Here is a 16,299-nt window from a genome sequence, read left to right on the forward strand (position 1 = left end):
TACCTGTTGTTTTTTACCATTAATGTTCTTTTAATATATACAATTGTAGTTCTACCCATTCTTTCCTTATGTGTCCGTTAGTCTGTATGATTTTATTTATTAGTTTTAATGATAATGTATCTAATTTTAATTAATCTGTTATATATATTTTTATCTGTAAATCGCTTAGCAAATTAAATTAAGCGAGCCAACAAGTCAAAAATAAACTTGAAACTCTTTTCGCTCTAGGCATTTAGAGGCAGGGTAAAGGCCTAAGCTGGTTTTAGATACATCTAAAACCAACTTTGATTATCAGTACTTGGATGATCTGTCTTTTTGATCGTCCAAGCACCGATTTATGCCACTTTTTGAACTTTTTTTATTATGAGCCCCCTAGCGTATGGAATCCGGAAGGGACTTAACAGAAATTTTTGAGATCCTCTGGGTTCATTCCACACTTTTTTGAATTCTGTCCCCATTTTTCTCTCCAACACCTACCTCGGGAAGGCATCCCAGACATCCACCACCCTCTCCATGAAAAATTATTTTCTAACATTACTCCTATGTCTACCATCCCTCAACCTCAATTTATGTTCTTTTGTTTTACCAGTTTCCCTTATCTGGAAAATATTTGATTCTCTATTAATACATTTCAATAAATATATATATTCAGCAGCATTCACCAGTTATATGTTGTTGAATATTTGCATTGGACCCTGTCAGCGAGCGTTAACTGGAAAGAAGCTACTCCTACCTGGTTAACTCCCATTGAATATCAACCAAATACTGTACAAAATATATTATGATTGATATTTTTAATTTAATCAGTCCATTGATTAAACAAACTAATTTACATCATTCACATTACTTTACATCCCACAAGTTTTCCATACTATTTTTGAGGATGATTTCAACTAATGTCAAAAGATCTGCCCACATGCAATAACTTTAGTATAACTACTTAATTAGTAAAAAAAAATACTTACAAATCTGATAGATTTCTAACTTTATGAAAAATGTTCAGAAGAATGTATTTGTATTCTACCTTTAAATGACCTTAAACCTAGTGGAAAAAAATTGAAAGGATAGTTTCACTGGTCCTCTGAAAAAAACCTCTTTATTATTATTATTATTTTTTTTTTTTTTTACTACATTCAGAGTTAAGTTATGGGAAAATACAATCAATGTTCTTTTTCAAGTGCAGGACACTAAGATTTTATAGATAATAAAATTCACAGTTTAAAAAAAAATTGTTGAAGTTTAAAATTTTGATGGTGATATCTATTCTCCTCTCACATTGTTCCTTCTAGTTTGTTCAGATAGAATACTATTCTTTCTAAATCATATTCCATAGGCATGAATGTAATTTCCATGCTAAAATACATACATGTATTGCAAATGTCATCCAAGGTTTAAAATGTAGTCCCAAAAGCAGATAGCATGTAAGAGACTATGTCCTTCATATGCTGAGGCATTTCATAGCATCAAAACAGTTCCTTTGTTTCTGAATAAGGCTGGTTTTGTCTTTGATGAGTTTTTCATAGGACATGGACTTAGGACTTTGACATACTATTTTTGTTTCCGGTGATGAGAAAGAAAGAAGATGTGAACTGGCTAAAAAAAAAAAAAACAAAACCCACGAGAATCTGATACCAATGGCAACTGACTTAACAGCTAGAAAGTGAACTCCCTAATGCCATTCTAGGGAATCTGCACTCAGTTATTTTAAATATAACAATAAAACTTACAATGTAAAAGGCAAATGAGTCAATTATAAAACAATACAAGGAATGGTAATTTATACTTACTTGCTACAACAGTGAACCAGTAGGTAATGTAAAAACAATGAGGTATTGACATTGGCAATCATGCCACTCACAAATGTGCAAAGCCATTCTGTTAATGCTAATCACGGGACAAATCGAATATGCCCTGAATTCAAAGGATGCAGAGTTAAGGTTTTGTTTACTTAACTGCTTTGGAAAAAATAAACAAAAAAGTATGGTCTTGTTTGTGAAAACATGAAAAGTTGTTAAATGTTGCTTGGGAAGTGTTGGAGGTATTCATGGTCAGGGTAAGTCTAACAAGCTATTCAGCCACTGTAACTATGGATCAACAAGGAGTCTGCATCTACTCAGTGGTAGCACATTCAGTGCTTGAGCAGGAGTGTGTGCTGTCTTCACTTTAAGGTCACCTTTCAAAGCTCACTATTGCCAGTTCTTTCTATAGCTGGTATGCTTGTAGAATGTTACTGTAATGCTGTAAAATGTTTTATAGTACAACAATGAAATTTTATGAAGCTGCCACTCTGTTGTACTTTGTATCTTCACTCATTTTAGAGCGCCCGCTCTCCCCGCTGAATTATCTGCTTCATATATCCTGCCACAGACATCATCAGAGAATCACTTGCTGCAGTTGTAAGTTTTACTTGTAAGTGTTGTATGTGTTCGATTGTGAGCTCCTGGCTGGTATAACTGCATGGCTGGACGATCCTACGTAAAGAAAAGCATTCAGTGATTTTTTTTCCAGCAAAATAATAAATGATAAACTGCACATGTTTGGGGGGGGGGGATAATTTTATAAACAGGATAGGATGTTTATAGTCTAAGAAAGCACATATTTTAAGCCTATTTTAGAAAGGCAACACAGATGCTTATGTGCCTTTATGAAATAGATTGCACATTCAAATGTACAAATTCACATCTGTTCCAAAGTTGGAGTAAATGTGTGCATATATTCTATACATTGCAAATCTGCCTCTGCTCTACCCAACTGTGCTTTCAGGAATGAATACAAATGGTTCACATAAGATAAGGCACATTGTTTTCGTATACCTACTTTTTACATGCCTATGCAGATTTGCAATTTTACAAAACAAGTTTTACATATGGAAAAAAGTTAAATTAGATCTTACCTGCTAATTTTCTTTTCTTGAGTCGCTCCAAATCAGTCCAGGCGCTTGGGTTATTCTTGCCTGTCAGCATGTGGAGACTGAGAATACTGAGTTCTGGCATCACTATATAGTATTATGTGTTGCCCAGTAACAATCAGTATTTCTTACAAAGCAATGTACATAAATATTTCCCATAAACTAGAAGAAACCTGACACCAAACCAACTTGTATTATGAAGTCTACGTTAAGAAAATTCATCCTTCAAACCCAATCTCCAATTATAAATATAACTCTAATCTCCAAATTTATGTACAACTATGAAAAAGGGTTGGTTCTGGACTGATCTGGAGAGAAAATTAGCAGGTAAAATCTAATTTAACCTTCCTTATCGTCCCTCCAGACCAGTCCAGATACTTGGGATGTACCAAAGCAGTAAGATTCTAGGGTGGACATCCAATCTGTAATGCTTCACAAAGGAATACAAGGACACCCAAGTCACAGCTTTACAAATCTCTTTCTACAGAATCAGCCTGTGTTCTACTTAGGATGTGCCTTGAGGATAGTGGGAACTGGGCTGCCTGTCAAAATATATGCCAAAACGATCTCTTCTTTAATCCAGTGCACTACTGTACCCTTGGAGGATGCTTTTATTCTTCATGGGCCTACCCAATGAAATGAAAAATCTATTTGATTTCCTAAACTTACTGGTTCTTGACAAATAGCAATGGAGATATGCTCCATCTCCAATCTATGGGGTCCTTTTACTAAGACATGCTAGCCGATTTAGCGTGCGCTAAATATTATCACGAGCTAAATGCTAACTTATCCATGATAGTCTATGGACACGTTAGCATTTAGCGCGCGCTATATCAGCTAGCGTGCCTTACCCCCTCTTCTATTAAACTGTTCTAGCAGTTTTTAGCGCAGAGAGCTGCGCCGAATGCTCTATGAGTGTCGGGAGCAGTAAGGGCCATTCAGCGAGGCTCATTGCGCTAAAAACTGCTAGCGCAGTTTAATAGAAGAGGGCCCTAGTAAAAGAACTGATCTACACTCCATCATCTGACTCCTGAAACACCAGTATGGAAACCAACTGATTCAGATGAAATGGAGTCACAACCTTGCGAAGAAAAGATGGCACAGGTCAACAGACTATTTTCTCCTCAGAAAAGGTCAAAAACAGTTCTTGATGTAGATAGCAGGCAATTTACTTTTTTTAAAATTTATTTATGCAGTTTTCAATTATTACAAGTTTACACTTGATAAAGAAAATAGATAGCAGGCAATTTACTGAAGAAAAGATCAGTTAAACATGTGCCTAACATGGCCACATTTTATCTAAAAATAGGCTGCATCAAGAGCTTATAACTGTCAAATGAATACAAATACTTAAAAAACAAACAAACTGAAAAGAACAAATCATATGGAATCATTAAATAAATTAAAAATAATCAACCTCTAAAAAAATAATTAAACACATAAATGAATCCATAAACAATGATAAAAGAACCACAATGATAAAGTGATAAAGAACCACAATAATAATTATTAAAAGACAGACAAAATGATTAACATTTAAAATTGCTCATATAATTACTAATGTAATGTGAGCCTAAATTTTGAGCGTTATTTTGCTACAGTAGCTGAAATGAGTGATATTTCATTTCATTAAGTGCCAATTTGCAAAAATGAAATTCTCTCTTTTGACATTGTTTCAGATCATTGATTGAACCATATCCATGTCATTCTCTTCTTGGTTGGGATGAGAACATTTCAGCAACCTACCCAAGAATGTGAACATAGTGCTAAGTTTTATGAAGTGTACAAGTTGACAATACTTAAGTAAGCGGAGAAGTGCAAATGAATGCCACTTACCTAGAGTTAACAAAGGGGTCCTTTGATTAAGGCATAAGAACATAAGAAGTTGCCCCGCTGAGTCAGACCAGAGGTCCATCTTGCTCAGCGGTCCGCTCCCACGGCGGCCCATCAGGCCTAGTGCCTGAACAGTGGTCCCTGATTAATTTTGTAACTTACCTCTAATCCCATCCCTATAATCTACCTTTACTCTTATCTGTACCCCTCAATCCCTTTAATGCACGCTAACTGATTTAGCGTGCATTAAATGCTAAGGCGCCCATAGAATATAATGGATGCCTTAGCATTTAGCGCGTGCTAAATCGGTTAGCGCGCCTTAATAAAAGGATCCCTTAGTTTGGCTAAATCTAGAAATGCATAAAGCAGCACAATTGACTCATAAATCTGCATGTGAGCACAGTTAGCAACAACAGATAATTTAAAAAACATTCTTTTTTATTGACAAACAGTACTCAAAGCCACAGTAATCACAGCAGGGATCCATACAGTGTATTAGTAGAAGTAAAACCAAGCTTACTTGCCAAAGATAAGCCCCTGACATAGCCTGTTTCTAGGTAAAATGTGGCCACATAGGACACATGTTTAACTGATCTAGACCAGCTAGAAGACCCAGGGCACACATAGAGAAAGCAATGTTGCTTACCTGTAACAGATGTTCTCCATAGATAGCAGGGGAATGCAGCCACACTTGCTGAAGTCCTGTGACTGAGCCCGCATGTGGGAGCTCTCCCCTAGAATCAGTAGAATTTTTTTTTTCTTTCTACTGAGCATGTGCGGATTTCCTTGCCGCTGGGATTTCTGTCTTCCAACTGTCAGTTATGTAACTAGCTAAAAGAAATAGTGAAAAGAGGGATTGGTGGGTGGGCAAGTGTGGCTGCATTCCCCTGCTGTCCATGGAGAACACCTGTTACAGGTAAGCAACTTTGCTTTCTCCAGACACAAGCAGGGGTAATACAGCCACACTTGCTGGCGAGTCCCTAGCTGAAAAGTGAGATGGGTGGAGGTAAATCCTCTGAATCCATGGTTTCAATATCTGCAGATTCGGTTTTTCACTATTTTTTTTTTTTTTTAGAAACAATTTCCTTTTTTGCGCTATTTTTTAGCTGTCTGAGCCTCCCTGGAACCTTACCTGGTGGTCTAGCGGTGAAGCAGGGCAGGAGCGATGTTCCTATGCTCCTGCCCCATGCAGAGCCATCACCAAAATGGCTGCCGTGTGTTCCTGTTGTAGTCTCGAGACTACATAGGCATAGGAACATCACGCTCCTGCCCCACTTCACCGCTAGACCACCAGGTACGGTTCCGGGGATGCAGGAGGGAAGTGGGGTGGGTCAGAGCCGGCTGAAAAGTTATTCGCGGGTTTTCACACTTCGCGGTTTGGCCAGGGCAGGATTAACCAATAGGCCAAGTAGGCACGTGCCTAGGGCCCAAAACTGTCAGGGGGGCCCGATGAAGGAGGGCATCAACATTTTTTCCAAACGGCGATGGGCTCCTCCAGCATCGATCGGAAACGTGGGTCCTCCCAATCGGCAATGCGTAACCCACCCCAATCGGCAACGCAGCCCCCCCCCCATCGACAGAAAGTAAGGCAAACAAGTAATACGGGTAAGAAAGGCAACGGGAACTGTAATTGTGCAAGTGGTGCTGCTTGCCCAAAGGTTCCCTCTGACGCAGCTTCCTGTTTCCGCCTGGGTGCATGGTGGGGTGGGACAGGGCGGGGCAGGGGGCCCAGTGTACTTGTGTGTCTGCGGTCCCTCGACGAATTAATCCTGCCCTGGGTCTGTTTCTGCACCTAACCCCTGCGGATACGGAGGGAGATATGCAATGCAAATACATTTTGAAACACTGAATGTCCAAATTTTGTATCTTGTGCTGAACTGTGATCCAAACAATAGTGTTTTGTGAAGGTGTGAACAGAGGACAAAGTTGCTGCTCTGCAGATATCCGCTATTGGAACTGATCTTAAATTTGCAACTGAAGAGGCTGTAGCACTTACTTGATGTGCTCCAACTTGACCTGGAGGTGATAACTGAGCCCTAACATAGCAGAAAGAAGTGCAATGAGCAAACCATGAAGAGATACTGTATTCCCTTGAGTAGCTGAATTAAAGGAGACATAAAGCTGATTAGTCTTCCGGAAAGTTGCAGTCTTGTCCAGATAATAAAGCAGTGCCCTCTTGCAATCCAGCATGTGAAGACTTTGTTCAGCAGACAAAGAATGAGGCAGAAAAAAAAAACCGATAGTAAGACTATAGATTGATTAATGTGAAATCTAGTTGCAACTTTTGGGAGAAACTTGGGATGAGTGCGCAGGAGCACTTTAGTTAGAAAAAATTTAAGGTATGGAGCATAGATGACCAATGCTTGTAACTCGCTAACTCGTCTTGCTGAGATAAGAGCTACTCGAAATGCTGTTTTCCACATAAGGAAAGATAGTGAAGAAGATCCCAGTGGTTCAAAGGGATATTTCATCAAATTGTCCAAAACCACATTGAGGTCCCAGGGTGAAGGTGGTGTACGAAATAGAGGATGAAGGTTGTTGAGACCTTGCAGAAATCTAGATAGTAATGGATGTTGTGACACAGGTTTTCCATTTATCCAGGAGTGGTACTCAGAGATGGCTGATAGATGGAATCGTACAGAATTAGCTTGGTTTTCTGAAGAACCTTGGAGATCAACGTAGTTGGCGGGAAAGCGTAGAGCAGGGTGATATTCCATGGTATGGAAAATGCATCTCTAGTTGGGTAATTATATTGGAGGAGCCATGCTGTCTTATGGCGCATTTCGAAAAGAAATCAAGACTATACAATTTGATAAATTTATCTCCTAATTCAAAGTTTTATTTATAACTTAAAAATTTTACTGTCTTTTTTAGCTGACATGTTGTATTTACTCCATTAATATTTTGCATTTCGCTGATTGTCCAGTTTCTCTTTTGTGTAAACCGCCTAGAATTCATTTGATTGTGGCGGTATAGAAGAATAAAGTTATGTTATGTTATGGTGACTGCATGAGGAACAGGTATTAGGGAGCAATACTGGGTACATTGAGCATTGGTTGCCAATGCAAACAGATCTATCATGGTAGTACCCCACTGGTGAAAAATGTTGTGCACTACCTCTGGGTGCAAAGTCCACTCATGAGGATCTAGTTTGCAGCTGAGGGAATCTGGAATAGTATTCATTTTCCCTGGAATGTTTACTGCTTGTATGTCTATGGAAAGAGAAAGAGCGAGGGTCCATAAGTGGTAAGCTTCTCTGCAAAGGGGTAGGGACCCTGAGCCTCCTTGTTTGTTCAGATAGAACATGGCCACTTGGTTGTCAGGTCAAATCAAGAGTCATGTGTTGCAAATCCAAGGAGCGAATGCTCGAAGTGCATAATAAATTGCTCGAAGTTCTAGAAGATTGATATGAAAATGGGTTTCTTTGTCTGACCATAGACCCTGAGTCTGGAAGGAGTTGAGATGTGCTCTACAACCTTTGTTTGAGGCATCTGTTGTGATGGTGAGTAGCGGTGGCTCAGACTGGAATGGACAACCTTGCTTGAGTCATGGAGAATGTATCCACCAGGCAAGAGAGTCCTTGATCTTGGTTGGCAAAGGAATTAGGGTTGCCAAAGATTGAGTGCTCTGAGTGGTTGAGCTTGAGATGCCATTGTAGAGGGTGCATGTGAAGTCTGGTATGTGGGACTAAAGCCAGGGATGCTGCCATATGGCCCAGAAGCTGCAAGACTGCACGTGATGGTAGCGTTGCAACTTGTGTCATGTGCTGCGCAAGTGCAATAATTGCCTGAGCCGTTCTTCTGGTAGGTAAGCTCTGGTTGAGACTGTGTCCAAGCAAGCTCCTATGTACTTGAGATTGTGGGTGGCTGAAGATTGGATTTCTCGAAACTGATTTTGAATCCCAGCTGTTGTAGCGAGTGCACTGTGGCTTGAATTGTAAGAAGCAACTGTTCCCTAGTATGTGCTACAAGGAGATGGTGGATGTGACTGAGCAAGGGGGGTCATCAGACAGAAGAGGAGACTCTGGAGCCTCATACCAGTCCTGAGTAGGTGATATCTGTTGTTGCGATGCATGGCAAATCGAAGACCTTGGAGACCAGGCCATATCTGTGGTCGTGGTCATAAAGTCAGTGCTTAGTGTAGCTGGAACAGGTTGCTGTTCCACACACTCAAAACAATGAGATATTAAGTCTGATGTTGCCATAGAGGGAGAAGGATGAGAAAAAATAGAAGCACTTTCCCTCATTAAATTTTGGAACACATTGAAAAACTGTGTCATAGAAGCCATAGAAACCATTTGTTGCGGGGGCTCTGGATTTTCCAGCTCAAGAGGAGACAATGCTCTTTTTGAACATTTTTTATTAAACACAGAAGATAAATTGGTACCTGCAGTATCCAACGCTGTCTGAGAAAAGGACTGTGAGGCAGTACCAGTGCCAGCAGGAGGCCTCTCTTGTACCTGATGACAAGTTGAAGCAGTCGCTGGATGCTTGTGATGGCTCCGCACTACCTTCGATGGAGCTGGCGGGGGAGGTGTTTGGCAAGCCCCCAAAGTCAGTTTACACTTCTTTCTGTTAGCTGCTTGTCCCTTATTTTTTTTGTTTAGTGGCAACTATAGTGGCATCGTCGGATTTTTCTTCCCCGGCGGTACCTTACCTGGGCCCTGAGAGGGAGGAGCCGTGGATGATGTTTTTGCGGCTGGCGAACTCTCTGCCGCCGAAACTCACTGTGCCAACATCGGGGCTATCTGTTGAATCATAAGCGTCTTCACGGTCCAAGTGACCGCCGAATTTGAAAAGTGCTGGCGCTCTGATGTAAACTACAAAGGCAAAAACTGTTGTGAAAGGAGCAAAAACAAACTTGAAAAACCGGCGTTTTTTTCTTTTTTTTTTCTATTGTAGCTTGTTTTAAATTTAATATGGAGTCAGGTAAAATATTAATTCTACTTTGATCTTTTTTTTGACTGAAGAGGCAAGGAGAGGAGAGAGCCACAACTTGCACGACAAATGGTCAAAGAAAAAACTGACAGTTGGAAGGCAGAATCCCAGAGGCAAGGAAATCTGCACATGCTCAGTAGAAAGAAAAAAAAAATTCTACTGATTCTAGGAGAGAGTACCCGCATGCAGGTTCAGTCAAAGGACCTCACCAGCAAGTGTGGCTGTATTACCCCTGCTTGTCTCTGGAGCACAAGGCAATCCTTTGCTACAAACTGAAGGCCTTAGTATCCTTGAAGGCTAACCCCCCCCCCATAACTTTCTATTTTTATGTCACTCTATCTCTTCTTTGTTTGATTTTTTTTTTTTTTTTACAGCTAGAAGCCTTAGTAAGGGGACTCAAGGCCCCCTCCCAGAACCAAGGAGGGGGGACTGAGATACAGAAGCTTACCTCTCAATAAACGAGGGAGGACAGGGCATAGCATCCCAAGGAATGAAATTAAACCCAATTTAAGTGCAAGTCCAAATAGGTTTATTTTTAGGATCTGGCCTATCTGTCCAGACAGCACAGACTATTTCACTTACCACCTGCTGAAGACTGAGAACAAACCACTGTTACTAGGCAGCATAGAATACTATATATTGATGTCACAACTCTGAGATTCTTAGTCTCCAACTGCTAGCAGACAATAATAATCAAGCATCTGGAATGGATTAGATGGATGATTAAGAATCTTTATAAAATAACCACTATGGTACCCATAAAAGCTCCTGTCAATCAGTAGAAATGCTTAGTATCTGCAAAAAAATGATGTACAGAACCAAACCTCTCAGTGCCAGAGCTGTTTATTCCTGTGTCTAATCATATACAGTCTCCCTGATATTCAGCCCACAGCAGTAATTATGTTTTTTTAATGCCAGCTGCCACAGGCACTGTGATAAGTATTTCGCCATGATCCAGATAGCTTATCTGGATACAGTTAGGGCTGCTTTTTTTTTCCTAAAAACAAAATGGTGCTAAAAATCACTGCTAACTGGACAACTTTGGTCTCTACCCTGAACTGCCCTGTCCTTATAGTGCCACAACAGTCTGTAAAAATTTTAAGTGGTATTATCCAGATAGATGCTGCTAAAAAAGATATTCAGGGACACTATCTGGGTAGCAGGTGCTGTTACTTAGATAAATCCTTTTTAATATTGATCCCACTAGACAATGACATGGGGCAAATTTTCTCCATCCCCGCAGGATCTCTCTATCCCGGTCCCATTCCTTTGAACACTGTCCCTGCCCCATTCCTGCAAGTTCTGACCTCATCTGCACAAGCCTCGAACACTTTAAAATCATAAATGTTCAAGGCTTGTGTGGTTAAGGCAGAGCTTGCAGAAATAGGACAGAAACAGGGACAGAACTTGTGGGGACGGATTAGTGCTGCCCGATTCAGGAAAAATTTTTTTGATTCGATTCGATTCAGCCTATTGAATCGATTTTTCGATTCGATTCAATTTTCCTGCCCAATTGGGTGGTTTTTTTTAAACATCCTGGTGGGTTTATATGATAGCCTCTTCACCCCCTTTGCCTTCTCCTAACCACACTGGCACTGTGGTGTAAACAAAATAAACAAAACAATAAATTTTTTTCCTCTCTCTATTAAATCCTAGCTCACGTTTGCGGTCCAACACCAGCTTTGGAAGGATACACATTTCAAATCTGACATATTGTAATCACAAAACAGAAAATAAAATTATTTTTCCTACCTTTTGTTGTCTGGTCATTTTTCAAATGGTTGTCTTCTGATCAGGCTCTCCTTCTTTCTTCTTGCTAACCATCCATCTTCCATCTCTGTCCTCCCCTTCTGTTTCCCTTTCCTCCCCCAGAGGTCTGGCATCTTTCCTTTTTTTCATTTCCATCCCCCCGCAGCTGCAGCGATGGACACTCACCATCCACAGATCCACCATTTCTCCTTTTCTTAACTACCCTTTCATCCAGCATCTCTCTTCTGTGTCCCTGTCCCTATTCTCCTCTTCAGTACTGTCCCCGTTCCTATGCTCCCTTCATGCCCAGCATCTTATCTCTCCCCATATCCAGCTTCTCTCTTTCTTACCTCTTGTATCCCCTTCCCCAGGTACAGGCTTTCTCCTACTATCGCTCCTGCCATCCTGAACTCTGCCCACCTACTTTGGAGCAGTATCTATCCCTCTTGTACCCTTCCCCTTGTGATCTTGCATTTCTCTCTCCCTCTCTCCCTATTAGTCCAGCACCTCTCCTCTACTTTCCTCCCCATCTTTTTGGTTTGGTCTCTCTCTTCCCTTCACTTCACCCCAGGTCTGGCATCTCCCCTCTTCTCTCTTATTCCTTCCTTCTCCTCCCTCTGCACAGGCCTGCCTCCCTTCCCTGAAGGCCTGCTTCCCACCACGAAGACCTGTTCCCCCCACAAAGGCCTGCTCCCCCCAGGAAGGCACTTCCTTTCTTCCTCCCCGCGCGAAGGCCTGCTCCCAACACGAAGGCCTACCCCCCTGCTGCGAAGGCACATTTTCTTCTCCTCCCCGCCGCGAAGGCCTGCTCCCCCCGCAGCCTGCACCTTCCCCGCTCTTACCTCCTTAACGCTAATAAGGCAGTCTGCAGGCTTGCTGGTAAGATAAGAATTGCCGCTGCTGGGTCAGACCAGTGGTCCATCATGCCCAGCAGTCCACTCATGCGGCGGCCCTCGGTTCAAAGACCAGCGCCCTAACTGACCATTTAACCCTACTCTCTGTTTGCTACGTATCTTTTAAACAGATCTTAATCCATAATAGAACATTACCTCCTATCCCATAACTTTTTAAAAATTTCCTCAGAAGTCTTAGAAACATAGAAACATGATGGCAGATAATGGCCAAATGGCCCATCCAGTCTGCCCATCCGCAGTAACCATTATCTCTTTCTCTCTTTGAGAGATCCCACATGCCTATCCCAGGCCCTTTTGAATTCAGATACAGTCTCCACCACCTCTTCCGGGAGACTGTGGAGACAATAAGGCGATAACGCACCTATAAGGCCATCCTAAGGCCCAAGCTCCCGTAATAAGGCAGCGGCATGGCTATAGAGCCCAGTACTGACCGATGGTGACTCTCTGCAGTCTCAGTACGTCTTCGGGGCTGACTGCTCCCCGCCTGCGCTGCAACTCCTCTTCCTCGGTCCGTGGCAGCGGTGGGTTCCCGGAGGAGCTGCCGCCCTTCACCTGCATGTCCGTGGTGCTCTCCAGTGCCGGCTCCTGCGGCCTCCGGCTCCTGGCCAGAGAGTCGGCAGTACTGGGAGACGAGCAGCTCATCCTCCGGGCCTGAACCTGCCTCCCGGGTCTTCTTTCAGAGGGGGGTAGCTTTCCAGGGCTCGGGCCCAGCAGAGAGGATGCTCTCCCGCTATAACGCTCCGCCCTGTGTTATAGCGATCACTGCAGCTGCCCGTGGTCCTCAGCGGCAAGTTCTTTCTGCCGTGATCCTGCCCCTGACATCAGAGCAGGGGCAGGATCGCGGCAGAAAGAACATGCCGCTGAGGACCACGGGCAGCTGCAGGGATCGCTATAACACCAGCGAGCCTGCAAGCTGCCCTATTAGCCTATAGGAGGTAAGAGCGGGGAAGCTGTTGGAGGCAAGAGCAGGCAAGCTGGGGGAGGCCTTTCTGACCGACCCTCCCCCCCTTAAGCAGGAGCAGCAGCAGCTCCTGCTTTAGGAAGGCAAGGGGGAAGAGTCGGCCATTGAATCGGGAGGCTGATTTTTAAAAATTGAATCGATTCACCTGATTCGAATCGGTGAATCGATTTGAATTGTGAATCGGGCAGCACTAGGACGAATATTGAGATCTCATGAGGATAGGGACAAATTTGTGTCATTCTCTAAGAACCTTTTCTAAAGCATGAGAAAAATACAAAAACACTGGATATCTGCAGATATTCATCCATTTATATGATAGCCCCTCTAGTTTAGTAAAACTATATCACACAGCAAGCATTCTGAGCATGAGAAGCTAAAAATAAGAGGGTAAATCAAAAAGTAAAAGCAAAATACAATCAACGGCTTTAATAGAAGTAACTGTGAGCAATTGAACATATCACTTTTCCACATGGTCCCCATGCACGACGACATATTTGTCACGACGACAACTAGCTTCTGCATTCCTGCAGAGAAGTTTTTCAGTTGCTCTTTAAGCCAGGTGAGCACTGCTTCCTTTACTTCATCATGCTTTGTCTTTTGCTCTTCGGGTTGCAGTGATATACTCATGTCTATTCCCAGTGATAATTCTCTCCAGAATACTTGGATCTTCTTCCTACTGTCTCAGAATCTGGGTCGAAACCTCCACACACCGTTCCTCATGCAGATCAGTAAGCTGGTTTGGAACCCATCGTATGCACTTTCCTATAGCCCAAGTCATCATGCATTATGACAAATGCAGATCCATAGCTGATATCCAAATTTGCAGCTAATTAAGACACCGTTATCCGTTGGTCTTTTCTAATCAAGGCATCCACCATGTCAATGTGCCCTTGTGTGCACGATGTTGATGGGTAACCAGAACGACTTTCATCAGTTACACTTGTTCCTCCCACTTTAAAACTTTTTACCCACTCATAAACCTTTCATTGATTCATGGTGCTATGTCCATACTGGGTCAATATCCGATGATGAATTTCCACAGATTTCACTCCTTCTGCCCAAAGAAAGTGCACTACTGCATATTGTTCTTCGATGATGCAATCTTGCAATGTAGTATCCATGTTTCTGACCTCATGGCTGCCACCTGACTAAAGGCTGAGTCCTGCACTGTGCGTGGACAAACTATCTAACAGGCACTGTATGAGTACATATATTGCATTTCACAAGCTCTGTTCTGGTTACAGCGTAATTTAACAACTGCCTTTATTTTTTATTTACCCTCGTATATTATGCTACTTACCTGTAACTGTTTTTATCCAAAAGTACTATTGCCATGGATTCACAGTGAGGGTTGGATGCACAAAGCTCTGGGTAACCTAGCAAAGAAAGCCAGGTTGGTAGCGATTTTCTTTTGCTGGGCTATGTTCAGCACAATAGCATGCAAATCATATGCATGCTAATTGTGCAGAATACCCTGATAAAAGAGGGGCAGAACCATGCCTGGTGCCTACTCAGAAGAACAAAGCATTAGTACAGCTTCCCTGCATTCCTCCTGTCACAGCTTTTTTTTTTTGCTGGTTCTCCTGCTGCTGCTGTTCTCTTCTGCTGGCTCTTCTGATCAGGGTTCTAGAGCAGCAATCAGCTGAACAGGCAGGGGAAGCCGTGAACAACTGAGCTGCCAATCAGCTGAGCCGGCATGGGGAAAGAAGAGCTGTGATCAGCTGAGCCGGCAGGGCAAGAGCAGGGCTGCCGACTCAGCTGCAGAGTGTTTTTTTTTTAAAAAGCAGCTGATGTGAGTGTGTTGTGTGAGTGTCTGTGTTAGGTGCAGGACATATACTCATACAACACACAACAGTTATGGCAATCGTAATCCAATTTGACCAAAAAGAAGCACCAAAAGTAGAAGAGACGCTGACGCGTTCATATGCACAGTTCGTAGCACTTTGCAAGTTTATAACTGTCCCCTGAGGAAGGCAATGGTATTGCCGAAACTTGGATCCTAGTCGGGACTTTGTTTTTTGGACCTTTGCTTGTTTTAAGACTTGTTATAAAACTTTGATACAAACTGCAAATAAAGGATTTGTGACCATAGGTTGGATTTGACATCTCCAGTGCCTCTTTATGTTTGTTCTGCTTTGCCTCGAGGCTTGGTACCTTCTTTCCCTTTCAAAGGTTTCCTAACCACTCGGCACTATGTGATACGTAAGAATGGAGAACTTTCTGATAGTTGGCAACCTCCAAGCAGGGTCTCCCAAGGATCATCAGTGTTCAACTTCTTAATGGAATCCTTGGGAGTCAACCTAGATCTCACACAAATAAAACATTTCACTTATGTGAATGACATAACGATCATACTACTTGTAATGGCCACATTAGTCACTACCCTCGCCGCTGTCAAAAAATGTGTCCGTATCATGGAAAACTGGACCTTGACCCATTGCCTCAAACTAAATAAGAACAAAACCAAATTCCTTCGGCTAGGACCCTCAAATGACCCATGCTATGCTCCAAGGATCACAATATCGACACAGACTCTCCTTAGAATTACAATCCCAAATCTTAGGAGCAGAAATAGATAACCACCTATCCATGAAAAGCCATGTACAATCGATAATAAAACAATTTTCCTTGTGATGAGAAAGCTAAGATCCATCAGAAAATACTTCAAAATAGAGGCATTCAAAACTTTAGCGCAATCCTTAATCCTATCTCGACTAGACTAGATAAGTCCAATAAAAATACTCAAAATAATTGCATGTCGCTAAAAGAGATTTCTGGACAAGACTTTTGCATTTGCATTTCAGTTAGGAAAAATGAATTTCTGGTTAAGTACTCTGATTCCACAAGCACAATCATATTATGCTCAAATCAAATGGAATGCTCTTCTCCCCTACTAGAAATAAAACTCTTGTTTCCTCCATCTATCTCAAGTCTACCCCTCTTCAATTCACCAATAATACTAAGATCCTTGGAGTTATCGACGATGAATTATCCTTC

General features: G+C 42.1%; 1 protein-coding gene across 2 annotated transcripts in view; it reads right to left on the reverse strand.

The window, feature by feature from the left end:
• Positions 1–443: 443 nt before the first annotated feature.
• The window catches only part of UPF3A (UPF3A regulator of nonsense mediated mRNA decay), a 105,241-nt gene continuing 89,385 nt past the window's right edge, over positions 444–16,299 (reverse strand). For both annotated transcript variants that reach the window (XM_033949559.1, XM_033949558.1), the window contains exon 10: positions 444–2,471. In XM_033949559.1, the coding sequence (XP_033805450.1) occupies positions 2,404–2,471 (68 nt within the window). In that variant the 3' untranslated portion in view covers positions 444–2,403. The remainder of the gene's footprint in view (positions 2,472–16,299) is intronic.

Source organism: Geotrypetes seraphini, chromosome 6 (genome assembly GCF_902459505.1).
Source record: "Geotrypetes seraphini chromosome 6, aGeoSer1.1, whole genome shotgun sequence".
NCBI lineage: Eukaryota > Metazoa > Chordata > Amphibia > Gymnophiona > Dermophiidae > Geotrypetes > Geotrypetes seraphini.